The sequence below is a fragment of the Leucoraja erinacea genome, chromosome 23 (genome assembly GCF_028641065.1).
Source record: "Leucoraja erinacea ecotype New England chromosome 23, Leri_hhj_1, whole genome shotgun sequence".
Lineage (NCBI taxonomy): Eukaryota > Metazoa > Chordata > Chondrichthyes > Rajiformes > Rajidae > Leucoraja > Leucoraja erinaceus.
This window is the reverse complement of record NC_073399.1, coordinates 23,491,737-23,518,393: the sequence shown is the minus strand read 5'-3', so window position 1 is coordinate 23,518,393 and position 26,657 is coordinate 23,491,737. Positions and strand designations below refer to the sequence as shown.

Genomic DNA, 26,657 nt, shown 5'->3' with positions numbered 1-26,657 from the left:
TAAATGATTTAGGATTTTTCTGCCTGTCTAAAAGTTTTATACTTTCTTGTATTACCATGCAATATGGTAAAGGGATATTTAGCGAAGTTAGGAGTAGATGTTTCCAGTGGTGAGAGGATCCGTCATCAGAGGTATTTGGCAAGAAAACCAGAAGGTAACATTTTTTTTTTTGTTACAGGGGAGCTGTCATGATTTGAAATGCCCTGCACAAAACAGTAGTAAAAGCAGGTACACAAAATTGCTGGAGAAACTCAGCGGGTGCAGCAGCATCTATGGAGCGAAGGAAATAGGCAACGTTTCGGGCCGAAACGTCGCATATTTCCTTCGCTCCATAGATGCTGCTGTACCCGCTGAGTTTCTCCAGCATTTTTGTGTACCTTCGACTTTCCAGCATTTGCAGTTCCTTCTTTAACATTGTAGTGAAAGCAGATTTGGTGGTAATTTTTAAGTGAATTAGATAAATGTTGGGAGAAATTTGCAGGATCGTAGGGAAAAGAAAGTAGAATAGGTCAAGTTCCATGGTACTTCCAAATAAATGACTCTCATTTCAAGGGCTGACTAAACTATAGTGTGATTGTAATAGAAGGAAACATGAGAATGTTACTCTGGGGGTGCTTAATGGCGCAGTCAGTTATTGTTTCACTCTGTACCTAAACAATGGCAGACCTAAAGCAAGAGTGTGGAGGAAACCAGCTGGTCAAGTTTGAAATTATTCTATTCTCTCAATTTGCACATGGATCACCTCGAGGAGCATGGAAAGAACAAAAAAGTGTAAATTCATGATTTAAATTAGACAGCCAGTGATCAAAGGTTCTGCAAAGAAAGAAAATGAATTATTTCAGCATTCTTTATAATATTCAAATGCTGCCTTATATTATAAGATACCCGGCAGCCTGAGAATGCTATTTCATTTGATGCCAAAGGCTTGCATAGTAATATAGGAATATATAATATATTTACATAAGATGAAGAATCCTAAATCATTAACAGATTTTATCAGTTCAGCAGAAAGTAATGAGAGCTGATATAAATTTCTTGAAGGCAGGGTTCAGACTGTACATACAGTGCTGCAAGTTATGACTAAGCTGGTAGACTCCTGCCTTTAAGCCTCAAGGTCATGGGTTCAGACCCCCTCCAGAGACTTGAACGCAGAGTCAAGACCTACACTTCAGTTTTATACTGAATAACTGCAGCATGTATAAAATTGTATGGCATTTTCAAAGGACACTGGAGAGTTCTCCCTGGTCTCCTGGCCAATATGTATTCCAGACAACTGATTATCTGGTCATTGTTAAGTTATTATTTGTGGAGTTATGTTGTATGCAAATAGATCCCTAAACATACAACAGTGATTTTTTTTTTTGTCATTACTTCATCGGCAACAAAAGGTTTGGGCTATTTTCCACATTATGATACAGGAGGTCACAGTTCCCCGGAAAACTGTTTAATTGGTTCCATTCACTCTCTTTATATCCATGTATCTTCACAACTCATTCGCTCACACATGTCCATCAACTCCTCTTTTGGTTCCTTTTACCATTTATCTACACCAAGGGGTAACTTTGAGTAAGGGTTAAAATGTTGATACCTGTAATGCCCTTAGTCGCAACAGATACAGAGTCCCCCTAGTCCTTACCTTCCACCCCATCAGCCGTCGCATGTAACACATAATCCTCCGAAATTTCCGCCACCTCCAACGGGATCCCACCATTAGCCACATTTTTCCATCTCCACCTCTTTCCGCCTTCTGCAGAGACCGTTCCCTCTGCAACTCCCTGGTTAACTCATCCCTTCCCACCCAGACCTCAGGTACCTTCCCTTGCAGATTCAGATTCAGATTCAACTTTAATTGTCATTGTCAGTGTACAATACAGAGACAACGAAATGCATTTAGCATCTCCCTGGAAGAGGGACATAGCATATGATTTGAATAAATATTTACATTAGCATATATACAGACATAGTGTTTTTCCTGTGGGAGGAGTGTCCGGGGGAGGGGGGGGGGGGGGGGGTGATTGGCAGTCACCGAGGTACGTTGTTGAGTAGAGTGACAGCCGACGGGAAGAAGCTGTTCCTGGACCTGCTGGTCCAGCAACGGAGAGACCTGTAGCGCCTCCCGGATGGTAGGAGGGTAAACAGTCCATGGTTGGGGTGAGAGCAGTCCTTGGCGATGCTGAGCGCCCTCCGCAGACAACGCTTGCTTTGGACAGACTCAATGGAGGGGAGCGAGGAACCGATGCGTTGGGCAATTTTCACCACCCTCTGCAAGACCTTCCGGTCAGAGACAGAGCAGTTGCCATACCATACTGTGATACAGTTGGTAAGGATACTCTCGATGGTGCTGATAGGTAAATTGGTCATGGTAAATTGCCCTTGAGGAATGGATTAGTGGCAGAAGGATCAGGGATAGTTGACAGCCATGTGACTGAGAATAGGTTACATGGAAATAATTGATGGAATGGGATGCACTGAGAAATGGCATAGACAACCCACATTCACACTGTTGGTGGACACACTGTTGTCGATACATTCTTAGATATTTAAAAAAACGATGTATATTTCAAAGAACTAAAATAAGAAGTTTAACATATTTGCTTCAGATTTCCAGCATCTGCAGTATTTTATTTCAGATATATTTTAACATTTACATTAAATAAATCATTTCTAATGGCATGCTGTAATGATTTTCAGCAGTTGTTTCACACTACCTTCCCCCATGACCCATCCCTCTCCGCTGATCACTTCACGGGGTTCTGATGGCTTGGACCTCGCGTGCAAAATTGCAGTATGTTGGGTCAACGTTGAAAATCTGTAGGCCTTCATTATAGGTGGTTTTCTAGACAAACTAGCATTTCTAGGGCCATATGTTTTGCGACTGATGACAGTCCAGAAAGTCTTCATAGGCAGGTAATCTGAAATAAAGACAGAAAATGCTGGAAAAACTCAGTCAGGCAGCATCTGGGAAAAATGGGAAAAGAATAGAAACATACAAACCTGAGCCAGTTTCTCATTCATATTTTAAAATAATTTTATGATTTAGAGAAAGTGAATTAAAAAAATCTGAATATTGAAAGATCGGCCATGTATGCGTTAGAAAGCTGGGCAGATTAAGCTGCTGCATTCATTCGAGAGTGATTAGTTTTCGCTACTTTCTCTCATCCTCAAATCCTACTTGGCTGGGCTCAATATCCACTGGTGCTTACCACAGAATCTGGTTGTCACAGTAAGGTTATTGAATGTGACACTAATCCATATTGTGATGAGTGGGAGTTGGCACCCCGCCAACAGAGCCTCTGTGGCTGTCAGTGGAGTATCTGGAAAAGCACAAATCGATCTAAGGATTGTCAGTGGTCTTCTGAAGGCACATGATATTGTGGAGGGGACAGGAGTCCTAAAGCTGTAAGTGAAGCCTGTTATCCATCAATACTGGACAGAAATACTTAGAATTACATTGAAAATACAGGACAAAAGCACAATAAAGTTGGAGATTATTCTCCTTGAGCCTTCTTGCTACCATTTTTATCCACAACCTTAATTATTCACCATCTTTCTCAAATCATTTTTCAACTTGTCCCTTAATACCTGTGTACTATTCCATCCCAGCTGGTTTCTACATTCACCTGACTGTTGATAACAAAGATGCTTTTGAAGATCCTTTTTCAATTCTGGGTGACTGGAATTATATCTGTCTTGGTGATTCATGGCAAGATAAAGATCCACTCCTTGTTTTGTGTTGTCTTATTAGACCTGGGCTTGATCTCCATTGAAGGGAACTTGCTTCATGTGATTGTGGTTCATGGGAATTTTGGGTTGTTTGACTATAGGCAGCCCAGCCCATTCCTCTATTCACCTGATACATGCAATTACTTAGGAGTTTCCAAAAGGAATCAACAAATTGCTGAAAAAATAGATTTTTGTCTGCATGCCCCTACCCCAGAGATTGCTCCAATTATTTGTAATGTAAAATCCTACCATTGCTGGAAAACTGAGAGGGAAAAAAAGAAAAACTGGGGGAAATATGGAGGTGCAAGCATTCTTGGAAGTGAAAGCCATGGCAATATTGGTAACACTCTTCGCCAAAAGGTTGTGGGTTCAGATCACACTTCAAGTATTGGGACAAAATGTTTGGGAGGACACTGCTGTATTGAGTAGTGCTACCCTGAGAGGCGTGCCATATTCTGCTAGGAATAAAGTGAGACACTGTTTGCTCTCTTGAATCATAGAGTACCATTTGAAAGAAGCACGTGGGAATTTTCACCAACAAACTGGCCAGCATTTGCCTTTGAAAAGTACTTCTAAACCAAGCTATCCAGTTGCTTTCACACTGATATATGTGGAAGCATTGTGTGTGCAAGTTGAATGCTGTGTTTTTTTTGGTTACAGCGCTGACTACCCTTCAAAAGTACTTCATCGCCTGTAATCCACGTTGGGACCCCGCTTTGTTGTTGAATTAAACACTCTGTTAACTGCTGATCCAACAAGCCCGCCAGCATGTAATTCAATTTGTGGTGCCCTCTAAGCAACATACGTTAAAAATATGTGATTCTCATACTCTATTCGTAGCCTGCCTGCTACTAATTTCTAGCTGTCCTCTGGTTAATTTTTTGTATGACTCCCAGCCCTCATTAATGACTTCTTATTGCTGCTATGATTCTGTGCTTTGGATTGCCCCAGGGGCCTATTAATATTTTGGAAATAATTAGCAAAGAGACTTTGAGATTTGTATATCGGGAACCAAAGGGTGAAGGGTTACGTGCCTGATAACATCACACTAGATTTTGTTCTGTACAGCACTGCTTGTTGCTAATTATATATTTTCGAAGCCTGATTCAGTGTGAAAACAATGTGTTGTCAATTTGGAAAGAAGCCTATATTTTTATTTTAAAGGTAGCATCACCAGATTTTGTCTCTGTAATCATTCGCATTATTGCCAATCCTGCAGATTTTCACTTGTCCTGCTGTCAGTTATACTCATTGAATAAATGTAATTTGGACAGTTCCTTATCATATTTCTCAGAAACTTCTTGAAACACCAAATACAATGAATGAGAGCCATTTTGCGCATAGAAAGATCCTACAATAGGAGCATGAGCTGACGAGAGGGGGTTTGTTAATGGTGCCTCGGGTATTTACTGCCCCAGTCTCTTCCAATATACTATCTTCTGATGGAACAGTGGGACAAAGCTGTTCCATGGAAATAGGTCAGGCTCTAACTACCACATTCTTCATATGTAGGATGAAATTCTATTAAGAATAAGCTTAGTTTATTTAGTATAGAATTACAGCATGGAAACAGGCCCTTCGATCCACAGAGTCCGCGCTGATCAGCGATCCCCACACATTAACACTATCCTTCACGTACTAGGGGCAATTTACAATTATACCAAGCCAATTAACCTACAAACCTGTATGTCTTTGGAGTGTAGGAGAAAACCGGAGCTCCTGGTGAAAACTCACGCAGGTCACGGGGAGAACGTTCAAACTCCATGCAGACAAGCACCCGTAGTCAGGATTTAACCCGGGTCTCTGGCGCTGTAAGGTAGAAACTCTACCGCTATGTCGTGCCGTGCCGTCCCATGATCTGTCATGGTTTCATTTAAACATTGACTTCATCTTGTCTCTGTTTGATGCCTAATCATGGACAAATTGATATTGGATAGTAAATTAGAAGTGATATGGTTGATTAGATATACTACCTCTATTACTACTCCATCGTCCCAACTTTAACACCCTTGGTATACTCAGAGACTATGAGGACCTGATTGTACAGTACCTTGTAGCCTGTATGGTTCGGTATGCTTTGTCAACTGAGCCAAGTAGGTCTAACTATACTGCATCAATGTATTCAAATGCAAAGACAGTATGAGAGAAGCACACAAATTGACGCATTGTAATCATATTAAAATAATCTGGTGAACGTTTGGTTTGATATGAAATCCAGTGATTAGAGTTATTCTGGAAATCTCAATAGAGAACTTAATAAGGTTCCAAGATGCACATTTCAAAAAGCAAGTATGTGCTGTGGTCCTAAGATTGATTGCTTAGATCTTCTTTATTTTTTCAGTTTGCAGTTGGAAATGTTTTTACTTGTTGGTAGGATAGTGACTAACTGAGTTACTGGAGACTGGAAGTTATGGATGCAAAAGTCTATTATTCATCACAACAAGAAGGCATTCTCTTGCAGATACTCTTAGTGGGATCTCCAGGAACTTATAGTACATTTAGTTTTTACACCGTTAAGAACAAAGCTAACGATAGGTGTTTCATTACAGATTTAATAGCTATAATGACAATGTTTACTTCTATTTTTTGAGTCCAACAAATAGTTCAATTGAATTACACATTTACAACAAGAGCACACTGTACTAACAAGACACCATAAGATCTTTAAGAAAAAACTGCAGATGTTGGAAAAATTGAAGTTAGACAAAAATGCTGGAGGAACTCAGCGGGTGAAGCTAATCGTTTGATGAAGGCGTGGATCTGCCATTGGATGTGCACCATTAGATGTTCGGACACCTTAGCTAGGGCCAAGTAATTCACCTGTGTGGTCTTAATGCTTTTGAGCACTATACACCTACAATTAGTGAGTGAGCATACAAAACCAGGCACACAAATATTCCAATTATTGATACAGCAAAGATGCTTATGACTAAGGACAAAATAAGTCCAGTCTGAAAATGTTCTGGATCTCAATCACAATGGTGCAAAATAACTTAGCTGAAGATGTCTGGTATAAGGCAGGCCAATTGACATTGTCCTCTGGTCTTATATTTGGCTGATGCAGATGAGAATATCTTGTGGTTATGTCAATTTGCAAACCATAGTTGTTGAGTAGCCAGCCTCCTGCTACAAGAGTAGCCTGTCTCTCTGTAAACAATATTATTTGTTTACAAAACATCTTATCAATTTCAAAATTAGCTACTGTTGATAGTTTACATTTGGACAGTTTTTTTCTGAAGACGAGTTCTTATTTGCATTAATGCTGTCGATCCACATAATTCCATAAACCCTATCAAAGACCACATCACGGTGGAGTAAATGAATGTTTAAGGAGGTTAATGTAGTGCAAAGTGGTAAATGACATTTAATAGCACAGTTGATGATACCTTACAACACTGCTGATGTTGTTGAAAATTGAACAAAATGCAATTGCCTAACTGGGAATTCCCTGCTGCAGTTCCTTCAGATGTCAAATGTATTTTCTCACTTTTGCTTTTACATAGTATTACATTAGAGAAGGGCGTTTGCTTAAGTTACTTGCTGTCCTATTTCCAAAACGGGGTGAAGCTGACAAACTCCTATCGGTTTACTTATTTTCGTCAATCTGAACACTAAATATGGAGAAATATGCGACATAATTATGTGTCAGTCTTCGTATGTTTCTTTATAAAAGAGATTCATGAGTTGGAAGGTACAAATGACAATATAAATGAAATTCGGGATCCCATTGTGACATCATTGTGAGGTGGAATGCTGCTGTGTTTTTTAAAACAGTTTTTTTTAAATGTAAATGAGATCCCATTGTGATGTTATTGTGGGGTGGAACACTGCTGATGGGCAGTGCAAATTTTTAAAGTTGTTTTTGTAAAGTTTAAAATGCCAATAACTTGTAAAATATGACATAAATCTGAACGAAACTTGTTTAATTGGCATCAAAGGACAATGGTGAGTAAGGTGGGCCAAAAATTGTAGCGCTATGGTGTACCGTTTTTGTGCAAATATAGGTAGGTACAAACCGGCATAGAAACAAACAAATATAGAAACAAACAAACAAGATGAGAGTTTTACTAATATATATATATAGAAAAGATAGATAGTTTAGGTTTTTGAAGTAAATTTATATTTTTACTTTGCACTTACAAAATATTTAAATCTACATGAAATCTTAATGCCCTTAGTTATCACTGGCATTTAAGATGACATTTAACAGCATGAAGCATGGCAGTAGAATTCAAACATCCAGATTGATCAATCTCCTGGCAGAATGTATGTTTGGCCGTGGGAAAAATGTGGGGAGTGAGCGTGGGCAGCAGTCAGGCCGTGTACGATCTGCTCCCCCAACACACGGCACTGATTTTGTCTGACTTGCTGTCCATTTTCAGTATATTAAGTTTTTAATTTCACATTTTCAATGTCCTCACAATATTTTGCTTGTTCTGACCTTACTTGTCATTGCCGAGTCCCTTGCTTAGAACTCATCTCTGGTCAGTGGCGCATTGTAAATTGCTATGTTGTAGCAGCATGTTGTACGCCTCTCTTCTATTCACTCTTACATAATGGATTTCTGGGCACCTCCTTTACAGGCACAGCTTTTACCTGTCAAGCCTTCATTGCACAAAAAATACTTTCTTGCAAGTTCTGAGTAGGTCTAATAACTTGTTATAATCTGAAGCTTTCTGACAGGGTTCATAATATAATATAAGCCAGGGATCGGCAACCTTGTTCTGCATAGGGGCCGGGACGCATGTCTGTGAGAGGATGGTGGACCACATCTATCACGTGTACACATGGATTCCGCCCCCATCCCGCCCCGGATGGCAGGCATCAAATCACGTGTTCTCAGAAGGTAGACAAAAATGCTGGAGAAACTCAGTGGCTGAGGCAGCCTCATGCAATCCTTGCATGTCTCACCCGCTGAGTTTTTCCAGCATTTTTGTCTACCTTCGATTTTTCCAGCATCTGCAGTTCTTTCTTAAATGTGTTCACAGAAGGTGTGCGGCTGTGCTGGCGGCTTTGCGCAGGATGCGGTACATCCAGAGCTCGGCCGCGCTCGGGGCGGGCGCATGGTGGGCCGGATGATTACGGGGAAAGAAATCCGCCTGCGGTCCGGATGATTTCGGGTTACGGGCCGCATTCGGCCCGGGGGGCATAGGTTGCCGACTCCTGACCTAAGCTCTAGGAGAAGAGAGTGACAGAGCAACAAGATGAGTCCAGATTTATTATTGCTCTTGTCAAATGTAAAAGGTTCATGGGTTAAGGAAAAGAGTTGATGTTATGAAGTCTGATGGGGCTGAGCAGAAGGAAATTAAACCATTGAGCCATACTGCAGAGCAGGAATTTGTCCAGCACCTGTGCCTCTTAATGCGTTTTTTTGTCATAAGGTCATAAGGAATAGGAGTAGAAATAGGCCATTCGGCTCATCAAGCCTACTCCGCCATTCAATCATGGCTGTTCTATCTCTCCCTCCTAACCCCATTCTCCTGCCTTCTCCCCATAACCTCCGACACCTGTACTAATCAAGAATCTATCTTTACCTTAAAAATATCCACGCACTTGGCCTCCACAGCCTCCTGTGGCAAAGAATTCCACAGATTCACCACTCTCTGACAAAATAAATTTATCCTCATCTCCTTCCTAAAACAACGTCCTTCAATTCTGAGGTTATGACCTCTAGTCCTGGATTCTCCCACAAGTGGAAACATTTTCTCCACATCCACTCTATTCAAGCCTTTCACTATTCTGTATGTTTCAATGAGGTCCCCCCTCATTCTTCTAAACTCCTGCAAGTACAGGCCCAATGCTGACAAACGCTCATCATTGGTTAACCTACTCATTCCTGGGATTATTCTTGTAAGCCTCCTCTGGACCCTCTCCAGAGCCAGCACATCCTTCCTCAGATATGGTGCCCAGAATTGCTCACAATATTCTAAATGTGGCCTTACAGAGCCTCAACATTATATCTCTGTTTTTGTATACAAGCCCTCTTGAAACAAATGCTAGCATTGAGTTTGCTTTCTTAACTACTGATTCAACGCAGATTAACCTTTTGGGAATCCTGCACCAGCACGACCAAGTCCCTATGCACTTCCTATTTCTGTATACGCATCCCATTTAGAAAATAGTCTACACCTTTATTCCTACGATCAAAATGCATGACTCCACACTTTGCTACATTATATTCCATCTGCCACTTCTCTGTCCACTCTCCCAACCTGCCCAAGTCCTTCTGCAGAGTTCCTGCTTTCTCTACACTACCTGCATGCTCCACCTATTTTTGTATCATCCGCAAATTTGCCCCAATCCTCTCGTCCAAATCATTAATGTACAACGTGAAGAGTAACGGTCCCAGCACCGACCCTTGCGGAACTCCACTAGTTACTGGCAGCCAACCAGAAAAAGCCCCCTTTATTGCCACTCTTTGTCTTCTGCCATCCAGCCAACCTGCTATCCATTCTAGTATCTGCCCTTCGATAGCGTGAGCTCGCATCTTCCTAAGCAGCCTAATGCGTGGCACCTTATCAAAGGCTTTCTGACAATCTACCGTAAGTAAACTACATCTACTGACTCTCCTTCGTCTGTCCTGCTATTTATTTCTTCAAAGAATTCCAGCAAATTTGTCAAGCAACACCACCCTTATACAATGCTGATTTTGGCCTATTTTATCATGAACTTCTAGGTACTCCGTAATCTCATCCTTTATAATGGGTTCTAAAATCTTACCAACCACTGGTCAGACTAACCGGCCTATAGTTCCCACTATTCTGCCTTGCTCCCTTTTTGTGCAGCGGGGTAATATTGGCAATTTTCCAACCATCTGGGTCCACTCCTGATTCTAGTGATTCCTGAAATATCATTATCAATTTCTCCACAATCTCTAAAACCACCGCTTTCGGAACACTAGTCCATCCCAGGTGACTTATCCACCTTCAGCCCTTTCAGCTTCCCAAGCACCTAGTAATAGTCACCCCACTAACTTCCATCCCCTGACTCTCTTGAATTTCAGGCACATTGCTGTGAAGATTGATGCAAAAAAGCTATTCAACTCCTCTGCTATATCTTTAGATTAGATTAGATTCCTTTATTTGTCATTGAGACCATTCGGTCTGAACGAAATTTTGTTGCCTGCAGTCACACTTTTAATAATTAATAACAAAACACACAATAAACACAAATTAACATCCACCACAGTGAGTTCACCAGACACCTCACTGTGATGGAGGCAAAAGTCTTAAAGTCACTGTCTCTTCCCTCCTTATTCTCTCTCTGCGCTGAGGCGATCCAGGCCTCCGATGTTGTTACTCCACCGGGCGATGGTAATTCAGTCCCACGGCTCAACCAAGCTCCGCGAACGGGCCGGTTCAAGCTCCGTAAAAACAGGTCACCAACCTGTGACCTGCGAGCACCCGACGATGTCGTCCACTGGCCCGCGGCCGAGCCCCGGATTCAGGTCGCCGCCGCCGGAACGCCGCCTCAGCCATCGGAGCACGGCCTCAGCACCGAGTCATGCCGCTGCCACCGGAGCACCGCCTCAGCCACGAGTCGTGCCGCTGCCACCGGAGCACCGCCTCAGCCCCGAGTTGTGCCGCTGCCACCGGAACACCGCCTCAGCCCCGAGTCATGCCGCTGCCACCGGAGCACCGCCTCAGCCCCGAGTTGTGCCGCTGCCACCAGAACCCTGGAACGCCGCCACAGCACCGAATTCGGCCAGCCTCACGTTGGTAAGTCCTGGCTGGTTCTGCTTCCGGAGCCTCGAGGTCGGTCGCAGTTAGAGGCCGCCAGCTCCGCCATTAGGCCTCAGCGCAGACGGAGGCAGAGAAGGGGGGATACGACAGAAAGAGTCGCATTCTCCCGAAGGAAGAGACAGAAAAACTTTACTCCCCATTAACACTTCTCTTCCATCTTTCTCTAGCGGCAACTGTTGCCTCTTTCTTGCTCTTTATATAACAATGTCCAATAAGTTCTTCCCCTGCCTACTGTTTTCCCTTAACTCCGCACATTTTTCTTTTGCTAGATAAATATCCAATTCCTTTTTGAAAGATACAGTTGAATTTGTATCTGCATAAATTTCAGGCAGCGAATTTTGGCCATAAAAATTACTGTCTTTATTTCCCCTCTGGTTCTTTTACAGTTGTAATATCCTTTGGTATACCAGTCTCCCGCCAGTGAGGACTATTGGACCTATTTTTCTCTGCAATACATTCTTCATTTCATTTTAAAATCTCCTTTTAACTTTCTTTTCAATGAAGAAAATATCCCTAGGCCCATACGATCTCTTGCAGTTGATTGTTTAACTGTGTCTCATTGTTTAGAATCTTAGACTAGGAAAGGACAGAAATAGAACACTTCTGTATTCACCTTTTCCCTCACCTATACCTTTGATTTTCATTATTTCTGCTCAGGTCTCATGATCTCTGGATTTGCTCGAGCTGGTGCAGTTCTTGGGGAGAAAACTTACATTCTGCGGGCAACCAAGGCAGCGACCTTCCTGAAGGAGCACATGTTTGATTCGAACACTGGCCGGCTCCTCCGCAGCTGCTACCGTGGAAGTGAAGGTGTTGTGGAACAAGGGTAGGTAACCATTGAAAGGAAAACGGTTGACCTCTTCACATATTCTTCTCAATAGCTAACATTCGCAGTGCATGGAATACAATCCTTAATGGGACTGGCATATAATCGGTATGGTCGAGATGGGCAGAAAGGCCTGATTCCATGATTCTATTGGAGGCAAGTTTTTTGAGAGCAGGTTAGGGAACAGCCTGCACATAAAAAGTTGCATATGTTTGAGGCCTAGTTCAAGTAACGATGCTCATGAGAGTAATTAGGGGATATTAGACAGAGGTGAGTATATGAAGTTAATTATATGTAAGCTACGATCGTGCGGAATAGGGCAAACTGCCTACTTCTCATATTGTTAGAAGCTACGTCATTGCAAGCTTCAGGTAGAATCACTCCATTCCAATACTTAGAATTCAACCCTGAGAGACCTGTTTTGAACAGGTCATTGAGAGCATTGATGAGGGCAGGGCAGTGTACATTGTCTATACAGACTCCAGCCAGCCCTTTGACAAGGTCCCCCATGATAGGCGAGTCTGGAAGGTATGATCACAAGAAAACCAATTGGATTTAAAATTGACTTGGGGGAAGGAGTCAAAGGGTAATTGTGGACAGTTGTTTTTCTGATTGGATGCCCATGACCAGCGGTGTGTTGCAGTTGTCAGTGCTGTGCCCATCGTTGTTTATTATCTACGTTAACAATTTGGATGACAATGAGAAAGCATTCTGTTGGGTTGCATTGCTGCTTGGGTTGGGAAAAGCTCTACCAAAGAATGCAAGAAATTGCTGAGAGTCATGAATGTAGTTCAGCCCGTTAAATAGATTAGACCCCCACCATTGATTCCATCTACACTTCACACTACTCTAGAAAGCAGCCAACATAATCAAAGACCTTTCCCATCCAAGTCATTCCTCCTCCTCCTCCCTGCTCATGTCAGGAAGAGGATATAGAAAGCCTACTTCACCAGATTCAGTATCAACTTCTTCCCCTTTTTATTCAGACTTCTGAATCGTCTGTCCATAGACATGGGTGGAGTCTGATTCACCTCAACCTCTTTGTGGACATTTGATTTTGTCTCTGGAACTGTTGCATTATAATACTGAGAACTATATTCTGCATTCAATAGCTTTCTATTTTGCTTGATTGTATATTGTATTTTTCATTTGATTGGATAGCATGCAAAACAAAGCTTTTTTACTGTACCTCGGTACACATGACAATATTAAACATAAACTTAGTAAACCTGCAGATGACTCCAAAATTGCAGAAATCAACATTTAAACTGTTGGGTTGTAAGCTACCCAATTGGAACAGCACATATTCCGCTAGGGTATACTTCCCTTCCACCACCACCACCACCCCCCCCCCCCCCCCCCCCCCCCCCCCCCCCCTCCACCCTCCTGCTACTTTCCTTCCCTGTCACAATCTACAACTCTTCAAATGTGTTTCACACCTTCTGTTCTTATCTCTGACCTTTGTTCCAAACATCTGCCTGTCAACCCCCCCCCTTCACCTGTGGCAACTTATTACCTGACACACTTTGTCCGCTTTTCCAACTTTCTTCTTCCTCCCCTCCTCACAATCAATCTGAAGAGAGTTTCTACCCAAAACGCCACCTGTCCATGTTCACCAGAGATGCTGCCTAACCTGCTGAGCTACTCCAGCACTTTGTGTCCTTTTGTGTATTAACCCACACCTGCAGTTCTTTGCTTCTACATGTATACAGAGCAATTATTTTTCTGAAGCAATTTTTCATTTTATACCTTCTTCCTGGTGGTAAAATGAGACTAGTCTTATTGATGCATATGTGCTAGGCTAGTATGTTTTCTTCCATGATCATCATCGTTATGCCCAACGTCTTGCTGAAACTTGGTGTCATTCTATCTTGCATTTCAGATCGATATCAGTTCAGAAGTACTTTTGGACATACATTTCTTTAGGATCATCTTGGGGTGAGAATGGTGCTGGTTAGATAGTCCCATGATTGATGAAAGCTGTATTCACATCTGTTTTGGGAGTACTGAGGTGGCCCATGCGGCCAATATGGGGATGATAAATTATTCCACAGATGGGGCAGGAGATTGGCTGGTTGTTTGAGTTAGTGAGCTCCTTCCACCAGTAACACAAGGTTTATGTACACTCCCAAGTCTTGGATTAGTTAATGGACAGAAAACAGAAGGAATGTGTTCCATTTTAGGGTTGGATTGCAGGAAGCTTGTTTGGAATTAACCAGACAATGATGCAGCAATGGCTCCACAGTAGGACTATGCTGTGATAGGAGTTTTACACACAATGTCACAACCCGCACAATGTGCAATTTTTGTTTGAAGGGAGAATGCAACTTGAAAACAATCTGAAAGAGAGTACAGAACTCGTCGACTTATGCAATAGGTGACTAACGTAAACTTGCACTTACGTAACTAATTCTGTATTCAATCCCCAATGTACTCAAGGCAGTTTGTAATTTCCACATGACTGTATGATCACTCAAGTTTACATTGGAAGTAAGCTAGCAATGACAGTGTGCTTACTCATTTGGCTGCACGCCACAGAAAGTGCCCCGGATGCGACAAGACAACTCTGAGGCAGTTAAAGGGCCTGTCCCACTTGCTGTTTTTTTCGGCGACTGCCGGCGTTATTGACTGACATACCAGGGTCGCCAAAAGATTTTGAACATTCTTTGCGACACTTGAGGAGACTTTGCATGTCAATACGTCGTCATGCCGCAATTTAATTTTTATTAGAAGCAAACATGTTATGGTAAAGTATAGTTACATATTATAGTAAAAAATAAATTTCATATACATCAATCATACATTATTAAAATTTTCAAATGTCGATTAATTCTGCTTCTAGTGTTTTTTTATGTAGATAGAAAGAGAGAGAAATGCCGCAACTTTTTTGATGACCTGATGCATCAGTCAATTATGCCAACAGTCTCCAAAAAATCGGCAAGTGGGACACATCCTTAATACTTCCAATTAGTTATTTTGGACAGAGTATGGGGATGGTGATAATGCTGGCAGTTATTGTGCATCCTTGATGGTGGGTGAACCACCTTCTTTTGATGCAGTTAGAGTGCTGAGGGTTCTCCAGAATCTCTTTAGAGAGAGAGAAGCCCTGAATTTGACCCTCTGGTGATGAATAATGTTGTTCATCCAAATCTGAATGGAGCATAACGTGGAGCAAAATGGAGGAGATGTTGTTCCTGTTCACTTGGTGCTCTTCCCATTCTAAATGGCAGAGGTGGAGTATGTGGGAGGTGCTGGCAAAAGGTATTTACAGAATCGATTTTCGGAGAGGTCTGAAGGGATCCACTAACTGTGGAGTGCGATTTGCAAGCCACCGGAAAAGCACATCATTTAGTGATTCTTAATGTGTACCAATTCTGATCTATTTTCAGAGCCAGTCCCATCAGTGGGTTTCTGGATGACTATGCATTTGTTATTCGAAGTCTGATGGACCTGTATGAAGCTTCCTTTGAGGAGCAGTGGCTGGAATGGGCTGTGAAGCTTCAGGAGAAGCAGGATGAACTATTTTGGGATGCCAAGGAATTTGGCTACTTCACTGATGATGCCAATGATGCCTCTGTACTACTTCGCCTTAAGGAAGGTGAGATTTCCCAAAGCTCTTTATCTCTCCCGTATTTGATGGGACATGTCGCTTCAATGCATCGTTGTCTTCCTCCAAGCTCAGAAAGTAGAAGTGTCTGTTGAGAATTCAGTGAAGGGTAGCCATCCAAAATTAATCTGTCCATTAAATAACGAGGTTGTATTAGTTTAAGAATGTGTGTGTAATAATATAGACTGCATGAATAATTTCCTTGATGATTCAACTTTAATCTAGGTTGGTTAAATTCCAATTTACATTTGTAATATTTCCATAATCGAGAAATCAAATGGTATAACAGATGGCAAATGTCTCTGCAGTCTGCTCTTGTCCCAGATTACTCATTCTGCTCTCCCAGCTGTGACTGCATGTCATTCAGCATGGAAGCAGGCCCTTCGGCCCAACTCGTCCATGCCGACCAAGTTACACCATCGAAGCTAGTCCCATTTGCGCATGTTGGGCTCATATCCCTTCACATGTGTGAACCATCCACTCCATTCCACCATTGATCTGAGGCCTACAACTGCTACCTCCCAATATTAGCCAAATCTCTTCCTAAACACTTAGATTTCTAGCCACAAAATTCCTCTGCTCGTAACGACTGGGTAGAGTGGCTTTGCGTTAGAGCCTGAGATAGTCTGACAAGGTTGTGATTGTGCTTGAGGCCTAGGGTGCCATTTCAATTGTTCAACAGTACTTTACTGTCTTGTGTACCTAAGTACATTGAAATTCTATTTTGGCATACAGTTCAGTGACAATCCTATTATAAATTAGGCACAATCATACTAAGTGTAAGAGTATAAGATAGGAGACCATACTGAGTAGGTGCACAAGAGTTGCCATGTATTAGGTACCATCTTGTACCCTTCAAGTCTGAAATTAAAAGTGGCGCACTCCGCTAACTCGACCACTCTGAATCCTCCATAACATTGGTCTATGGACGCGCTATCCTTTGCCTCCGTCGGCCATCGCTCAGCATTCGTGCCCAAGGGGTTCCTCCCGCAGCCAACTCCGAGTGACTCCGAGGGTGTAAGAGTTAAGCTCGGTCACCGGCATTGTCCTTTTCCTCTGTCCACCACCATCTCGAAGGGCTATCATGCCCAACAAGGTGGCCTCTTGAGTAAACCCATTCAAAGGCCTTCCCCCAGCTAGAAAAAAACAATTTGTTCAGTTGATCAGACAGGACATAGACCGTAGGAAGTTGTGTGGAGAGAGTGGAATGGGAGCTGGTGGTTATGGGGGCGGACCGGGTATGGACGGTTAGATTGGACCTGGAATTTATTTAGAGGCATTGTGGAAAAAGACAGCATCAAGGAAGGGAAGCATTGTGAATAGAAGGACATCAGGGAAGTGGGGGAACAATCTAGTAGTTGGGGAGATAAGATAGGATGTGTGATTTGGCTTAGGTTTGATGGTGCAGGTATTGAGAAGGAGTAGTTGGAAATGTGTTCGAGGCAGGCTTGGAGAGGAATGGTCTGACCCTAGGAAGGGAAGCAGTGATATTATCACTGAATTAGTAATCTAGATACCAGGGCAAAGTCCTCTCACTCAGGTTCAAATTCCACCATGGCAGATGGTAATAAATAGTAAGATTAAACGAGAACTTACCAGTTCGAAGTTTGATCTGTATTTTATGAGGAGTTACGATGAGGGATTACGTGAAAAACCCGTCCAGCACGCATGCGCGACATACTTCAAAGCAGCGGTGTGGAATCACAGAAGATACAATAATTGAAATAAACATAGTAAAGAAAAGGAGAACTTAAATACCAGTTGATCTCTATAATTGAGGGTGGGAGCGGAGGGCACGTAATCCCTCATCGTAACTCCTCATAAAATGGTAAGTTCTCGTTTAATCTTACTATTTTACTTCGGAGTCACGTGAGTGACTACGTGAAGATTTTAAAGCTCTGTGTTTTCAAACCGTGTAACAGTTCATACTTCACTCGCTGCCGAAGTCATTCGAGGGAGGAAGTATGTTATCGTAGTCAACCATGATCTGTTTGTAAAAACAATAATGGTGTTATTTAAACAATAACAAAGCAAAATGCTCCCCTGGGCTTAATTTATATATTTGCAGATTCTCATACTTTTTCTGCAAATGATACAGGTTCTGCCAGTGGTTTGTTATAAAAAAAAATTTGGGACGTTTTTCTCCCTAGACCAGCCAGCTGTAGCCAGGATGTGGTCCATAGGCACGTCCATCCTCTTAGCCGCCGATGTGGATGCTGCCCTGGTGGAATGAGATTTGTACACGTTAGTATTTACTCCAGCAGCCCCCAGTACCTGCTTGAGCCATCTTGAGATAGTTTGGCTCGTCACCATGAGGTTTCTTGTGGCTGACCCATAAGACTTTTCCTCTCCCTCGGGGATTTCTTGTTGTGTCGATGTAATTCAATAAGTGGGTCATGACACATAACCGTGGTTCAGGTGGGTATGCCCGGAATTCCATGACTGGACTTGATGTTCCTGGTCTGCTCTGTTTGACCAGCCCCTGAATGGTAAATGAGACACGGTCTGGTGTTATAACCATTGTCCAATCGTAGTAGATGGAAGGACTGGACTCTTTGTGCTGAGACAAGTGCCATCAGCATGACCATCTTCAGGGTAGGCTGTTCCAGGGTGAGGGACCTGGCTGGTGACCATTCCCTAAGGTACGTCAGGATCACACTGACATCCCAGATTTGGGTGTACCTAGATCTGGGGAATTAGAGTTGAATATGTCTCTCATGTCTCTCATGAATTTGATCATGGTTGGGACCCTATGGCCTGTTGTCCTGGTGCCTGACAGAGCACTTCTGGCTGTGTTAATGGCCATGTAGCTGAGTCCTTCATTGTGGTGAAGGCCTGCCAGCAATTCCAGTACATTGTTTATTGTAGTAGTTGAATATGTAGTTCCTGTATTCGAACAGTATCTTTCCCACTTCTTGATATTCGACAAGTATTGTTTCCTTGTGGACATGCAGTGGATGCTGTCATCGTGTTGATAGTGCTGTCTGCCAACCCCAGGCCCAGCAGTGGTCTTTTCAAAATCTGCAACCCAGGAGTTTAATTTTATCGTGGCATGGGTGGCTTATGCCTGCTACCGGGTGAGTTAATAAGTCTGGTCTACTGGGAAAGTCATTGGGGTTTCGATGACCATGTCGAGGACCACTGGGAACCATGCCAGTCGGGTACTATCAAAATACCTGAAGCAGAGTCCATCTGTATTTTGCGTAGTACCTGATTAATGAGGCCGTAGTACCTGATTGATGAGGTGGAAAGAGGGGAGAAACCCATATAGATTAGATACCCCCCCCCAGATCAGCGAGAATGTATCCATTGCCGCTGCCTCAAGGTCTGGTTCCCATGCGACCTACATCGGTACGTGGTGATTCAATCGGAATACAAAGAAATCGATATCTGGTGTTCCATATTGCTTTGTAATTTCAGCAAATACTTTGGTTTAATATGTCTGCCACAGTGTTTCTCTCACCTGGTAGGTAAGTTGCTGATAGTCAAATATGTTTGACGACATACCATTACCAAATTGTTAATCAAATTTGTCACATGATATCGATTTTATTCCGCCCATGTGGTTTAGTATATGCCACCACTGTGATATTGTCAATTTATAAACGAACATGCCGAACAATATGCTTTTAACCCATAGAACGCACCCAACATTTCCAACTAGGTTTTATGTCCAGTGTCTGTAGTGATGCGACTCCAGATTAGTCCAGTTACCACCTGTTCTGGATATGGGTATATTTTGTTTAAATACTAGCACCTTAGCTATAATGGGAAGGTCCAAGTTAAGTAACTGGCAATGCGGCTACTAATTTCCCAATTACTCTTGCCACTTTGTCGAATGGTTGGGTGATTGTTAACCATTAATTTGTTAGGTTTGTGCCTAACAAGGCTGACTCTCCTTTTGGCAATGTTATAGACAAGTGGATTGAGTTATTGAATACCAGATAACCCATAGTTGTGGATGGCGTCAACGTAGATTTATCTGGATAGTGTGACAGAGCTCAGGCTAAATAAGTTTATAGTAGCTAATGCTGCTGATTTAGCTATTTCCATGGTTTTTGTCTGTCGTTAAATATCATCGCGATATGCCATGACAATATGTTTCCTTAATAGTGTCAGGGCTGGTTTGAATATCTGGAAAACAGTTTTGGCTCATATTTAGCCCATTAGTCAATAATTTATACTGCCATAGTTACCCCATCCAGGTAAATTTTAGGTATCTCCAAAGATCTTTATAATTGGGTACTGAATAGTATGCATCTTTTAAGTTGATGCTTACCATAAAGTATCCTAAGGAAATCCACGTTTGGCAGTTACAAAGTTTTCCATTGAAGTGTGTATACCTGGTGAAAATATTCAAGTGGTTAAGTCAATGATGGTGCGACATTCACCATCTTTTGGGTTTTTTGGAAAATTTAATACTGTTCCAAAGGTTCATATTTAGACTTCTTTATGACCCTTTTGTATGTCTTCTCCAATTCAGCTTGTCCCTCATATTTCCTTTTTAGTGGGATGGAAAAACCCCTTTGGGGTGCATGCTGAACTGATGGCAAGTTTTCTTAATTCAATTTTTGTCCTTGAATACTTTTGGTATAACTACCAAGTGTGATAGTTCTTCATGCTTCCAAAACCAGGTGCAGTTCCCCCCCTCCCCTGTTAGCACAAACCCTTCACCTTTTATGTGATGGTAGGAACCATACTCGCCTACCTCCACTGTTGTTTAGTAGTGTTCTCATTTCTTCGGTTTCTGGTTCCTTGTCTGTCGGGATGGTGTTGTTGGGGGGAGGCGCATTTTCCATGGGGCCCGCTCTGGGCCCTGTCCTGAAAAGGCTTGCGGGGACTGGCATGCGGGCCCCGAGCTTTCACCAGTATCATAAAGTAGACGCCTACTGGTGGATGCATGGAGGTACTGCTGTCTGGTTTTGTGTGGTTTGCTCATTCCAGGTCCTGCCCTCATGATGCCGAATATCTTGGACACTTCGTCCAGTTTTTAGGCTTGGTTTGGTAACTTTGCCAGATAGCAGGATCTGTGGTTGTGAGGTCAGCGTTCTCACAGTCCTGTGAATTTTTTAGGTTGAGGGCAGGTTTTCTGACTTATTTCGAGAGGTTGCGGATCGCATACTGTGTTGAACAGTAGGGTCAGGTGTTTTGCCATACTACCCTGCCCCTCTGGAATGAGCATGCGAAATGATAGCCGACGTCAGGGGTATTAATATTGCAAATTAAGATTTTGGGTTTTTAAATGCCCTGCTCAATGTACCCCCAACAATGGTAGGCACTTCGAGCAGATGTAATTTTGGGGAGGCGTGATAAAGTGCAACGCCTCATGACTACCTGTCTTGGGGAGGTTTTTAGAAAAGACAGGTAGTAAGCTGGCCGCCAGTTTAGGCTGTAACGGCCATCTCGCTCGTGGTGTAGCCACGTAGCGGTATCTCACATCCAGCAGCTCTTCCTGGTCCTGTACCTCAAGCCTACTCCCGATGTTGTTCAGCCAGTGACCCCTCTTCTTGACCAGCCCAGCCCTGATCGCCATCGATCTCCTCTGATGAGGGAGATGGCCAGTGCTGTTAGTGCACTGGAGCGGGAGTGTTTGTGCTCCCTTGGCTCCCTGTGGGACGACAGATGGCGCAATGGGCTAAGTGTTCGGCTGGCGACCGGAAGGTAGCCAGTTCGAATCCCGCTTGGAGTGCATACTGTCGTTGTGTCCTTGGGGCAAGACACTTCACCCACCTTTGCCTGTGTGTAAATGTAATGTAATTATGTGAAGCACTTTGGGGTCAATGCAAGTTGACTAAAAATGTGCTATATAAATAAGATTATTATTATTATTATTATATTGGCGAGCTTGCCCCAGCTCCCGAGGCAAGTCTCGCTGGAGTTTTTTGCTCCATGACCTTTGTCTAAGGCTTGGAGACAGGCACTTTCTCGCTTTCGGGCGGTAGTTTGAAGTGCCGGCTCTCTGAATGAGCCGGGCTATCCGTCTTCCGTGTGTCTGTCTCCATCCTGATGATTGGTTTCCAACTTTGCTCAAGCGGCTGCCTGTTCTCGGGCGGCGAGTCTCCTTGTCGGAGTTGCAGGGATTACCGGCCGATTTGATGTTAATTTCCCTCCAGTCCGCTGCTGTTGGTCAGGCAGCTCTAGTGGACTGGGCTTCGGCTCGGTACCCGTGTCTGTGGACCGCAGCGTGTGCGGTCCAGGTGCCGCCTCTTGCCCCCTCCACTGATGGGATGCTCCTTCCCTGGAGTCGAATGGGGCTATTTTCCTTTATGCTGCTTTGCTCTTTCCAGTTTTCCCCTGGAGCACAAAGAAGAGCAAGTTTGGCAATTCGAACCTGTGGGTAAGTACTTACCTAACGGTCCGTTCTTTCAAGCTTGTAGCGGGAGCGCCCGTACTCCTATTCGTCGCTGTTGCACTGCGTGAACGCTCATGTCGCGCATGCGTGCTGGACGGGTTCTTCACGTATTACTCGCGTGACTCCGAAGTAAAATTCAAATTTGAGTTTTGGGGAGCACGATGGAGCAGCTGGTAGAGCTGCTGCATCACTAAGCCCGAGACCTGGGTTCAATCCTGATCACATGTGCTGGTGTGTGTGGTATTTGCATGGTTCTCCCTGTGACTACGTGGGTTTCTTCCGGATGCTGTGGTTTCTTCCCACATCCCAAAGACGTGGGTTTGTAGGGTAATTGCCCCTGGTGTGCAGGGAGTGGATGAGACAGTGAGATAACATAGAACAAGTGTGACCGGGTGATCGATGGTCAGTATGGACTCAGTGGGCTGGTTTCCATGCTGTATTTCTATACTAAACTAAAAACATGATCAATAGTGGAAGTTGGGAAGTGGATAGTTGAAGACATCATTGGGGGGGCCTCAAAGATTGACAATGAGTGATGCAAGTCGGGTTTGTGTGGGATGAAACACCAATGAAAGTACCAGCTGTTGGAAAATACCTGCAAGAAGGTTAACTCTTTCATAGAGAGGTGGCAACACCACTGTTCTCTAATGCCTCAGCTGTAAATGCTTGCCACGTTGTGAGTGATCACTACAATTCATGCATCTCGAATTGTGCTTGTGAATTCCTGTTATGGATTACCTGCAGTTTGACAACACTGCGGATGGTTTGGATTACAATCAAGGAGATACCAGAATACATGTCTGAAAGTGCAGTGTACACACACATCTCGATGGGTTTTAGGTGATATTAATTTACATGGCAACAATATCTAGGCTGATACCTTTTTTTTCTCCTTCACAAAACCTCTTAAGTCAACATCCCAGTTAGGTCAGTAAAACTAAACTGGTACTCTTTATACAGCTTAATGCTTTATACTGTAACTCCTTGTGTAATGTTTTCTAGCACATTTAATTACATGAAATGCTCAATTTAAATGCATTGGGCAGTTTATACGTTGTGATGTGTTCATTTTATGACCTTTACTAAAAACCTCATTATTCTCTTCAAATACTGCACTACAGGCTGTAGTGTAATGTATTTTTCTGTTCATAAGGCAGTTGCTTAAGCAAGATCTATACTTTGCTACAGATATCTGTTATTCCTGGCAAGAAACCACATATTGAATGAAGAACATTTGGGATCAGGGGAGTCCAATCTGATTCCTGGGGATGTAAAATGCAAGATGGCAAAATGTTGAAACAATATGCTTTGGGAATTTAAGGAGACTTATAAAAAAATTAAAAAACAAAAAAACAGATTTATAACAGACTTTCAAATGAGAAGCCTGGTTTTTATTGTTTTAAATGTTCATCAATGTTTAGCATTATATTAGACATTAAATAGTTTGGCATTCATCTTTGCAACTGCTAGTATCATTCGATCTTGAGGGAGATGGAATAAACAAAAGAAGATGTCAAATTTAAGGAACACCACCCGCAAAACAGTCCCTGAAGCAATCCATCAAGTTCTGGGTGATCCTGGCATCTGATAACAACCTTTACTAATTGTGCCTGTCACCCGAACTGCTTCCCACTGTAGAGTTTGGGGAGGCTCTTCTTGAAATAGTTCCGTACATTTAGATATTTTCCATTAGTTTCGTACCCAGGTCAAACTGGGAAGATGGATGTACACAATTGAACTGTAAAACACTACATTTCTCGCCTCCTGGACACAGTTCAAATCTGTATTACTCACTGCAATGAGCTAATTTTTTTGTTTGCCAGCTAAATTCCGTAAAGCTTTTCCCCTTTAGTTAGCTGCCTAAAAAACAGTGACCAATGTGGCTTTCTGAAAACTTTCACTGCTTTGTAATGAGGTTCTGAAAGGGTGGAAGTTTTGGTGCTACCTTGCTATAAATACATTCCCATCAAGCAGTTACAGGTGTCTTGTGCATTTCAATCTGTATTGCAATTTGTGATTAGCTAACTTGACACAGACCAGGAGCTAAATTGGCTTGGCTACTGAAAACTAATCTCACCGAGAATCTCACATCTTTCATCCTGCAGAATTGAGGATAGCAAATATGACCCGATTATTTCAGAAAGGAGGTGCTAAGAGGGAGCTATCAGTCTGATAGCCTAATATCAGTGGTCAAAAATCAGTAGTCATAGTGTACCAAAACGGAACAATTACATTTTTTTTTGTTCCAGCACAACAGGTTTGTAAACACAATATTCAATAGATAAAATAATAAACAAGCACATAAAATGTTCAAAAAATTAAAATCCCAAGATAGTGCAAAACAAAACAAAGCTCGGTGTGCCACTGGAGTAAATCAGCAGGTCAGGCAGCATCTCTGGAGAAAAGGAATGCGTGACATTTCAGGTCGAGACCCTTCTTCAACTGTCACAGAAATCTATGCCGGGATTTTAGCTATCCACGGTACATGGAAAACATAGACATAGAAAACATAGAAATAGGTGCAGGAGTAGGTCATTTGGCCCTTCGAGCTAGCACCAACATTAAATATATCATGGCTGATCATCCAAAATCAGTAACCTGTTCCACCTTTTTCCCACATTCCTTGATTCTGTTAGCCCTAAGAGCTAAATCTAACTGTCTCTTGGAAACATCCAGTGAATTGGCCTCCCCTGTCTTCTGTGGCAGATAATTCCACAGATTCACAATTCTCCGGGTGAAAACCAGGGTTCTCTGGATACAAATCAAAGTGCTGGAGGAACCTGGCACCAGAGGGATAGGCTGTATTAGTGGAGGACATGTACAGACAATATTTTGATTTGAGAACCTTCTTTAGACTGATGGAGTAAGGGGGAGAAAGCTGGAAAAGAGAAATGTGGGTGGCGAAAAGCTGTGCAAGTGATAGGTGGATAGAGATGGGCGGTGATTGGCAGATGCATGGAGAAAATAACATAGGGTAGAGGGGCAAAGGAGATAAAAGGGTGTTAGATGAGGAAAAAAGTGAAGGAATAAAATGTAAAGCAGAGGGAAGGAAATGGGGGAATCGGACGGGGAAGAGGGGAAAGAGAGGGATTAAAAGGGAAATGATTTGGGGTAGGGATAGGAGATGAGCGAAAGGAGGAGGGGAAAGGAGCAAGATGACTGGGCTGGTGAAAGATGGAGGAAGAAATATGTGTGCACCAGGGTGCGTGTTAGCCGGTGGGAGGGGGAGGAAATCACTATTCATACCGTAGGGATGTAGGCTGCCCAAGCGGAATACGTGGTGTTGTTCTTCCAATGTGCATGTGACCTCACTTTAGCAGTGGAGCTGGCTAAGAGAATGGGAATGGAAAGGGGAGTTAAAATGGTCAGCAACCGGGTGCTTCACCACCAACATTTTGTCCAGGTCCGACGACGTTGACACTATGGTCAAAGATGCACACCAATGCCTCTACTTTCTTGAGCTCTGGGGAAATTTGGCACGTCCCTAATGAACTCTTACGAACCTTTAAAGGGGCAAGGATCCTATCTGGAGAAAGGGTCCTACCTGGATGCTACATAGCTTGGTAAGCATCAGTATCAGCTTTACCCAAGACGATAAGATATTGTAGAGTTGTTGGACGCTGCCCAGTCCATCAACGCTTACCCATCTCCCTTTGACTCCCATCTACAATTCCCGCTGCCTCTGTAAAAAGCAGCCAAATAAATCAATGACTATGCCTACATTGGTCATTCTCTCTTCTCACCTCTCTGACGGACATGAGATTGCATGGAGCTTAGTTTATTGCAACACTTGCTGAAGTACAGTACAAACTATTCTTGCGTGCGAACCAGTCAGTTCAAAGGCAATACATGATTATAAACAAGCCATACACAGAGTATGGATACATGATAAAGAGAATGTCGTGAATAATGTTTAGTGCAAGATAAAGCCAGAAAAGTCTGATCAAGGATAGTTCGAGGGTCTCCAATGATGTAGATAGTAGTGCAGGGCTGCTCTCGAGTTGTTGGTAGGATGGTTAAATTGCCTGTTAACAGCTGGGAAGAAACTGTCTCTGTTTCTGATTTTTTTTAAAAGGTTGATAGCATGAGCCACCTTACTTAAGAACAGCTTCTTCTGTGCTGTTATTAAAATGCTCTTCTCATAAGAAGATGAATTCGTGATTTCCAAACCTACCCTTTTGCTCCCCTTGCACTTTTTTACCTAAACTTTCTCTGCTGCTGTAACACAATATATTACATGCTTAATGGTATTTGCACTGTATCTCGGTACATGTGACAATAATAATAAGCTTATGCAGCAGTAACTTCCAAAGCTGCAGGAAGGATGGAGGAAAGGGGTGTCTGATGCGAGTAGAAAAAAAATTTTAGGAGTAAAAAAAACCCACAAATTAAAATATTTAAACTGAT

The 26,657-nt window shown here is 42.8% G+C and overlaps 1 protein-coding gene across 1 annotated transcript in view; it reads left to right on the top strand.

Annotated features, from left to right (window-relative positions):
• Positions 1-26,657, top strand: part of spata20 (spermatogenesis associated 20) — a 338,661-nt gene that overhangs the window by 85,788 nt on the left and 226,216 nt on the right. Inside the window, exons 12-13 of the mRNA XM_055654097.1 lie at positions 12,123-12,291; positions 15,681-15,889. Coding sequence (XP_055510072.1) covers positions 12,123-12,291; positions 15,681-15,889 — 378 coding nt within the window. The remainder of the gene's footprint in view (positions 1-12,122; positions 12,292-15,680; positions 15,890-26,657) is intronic.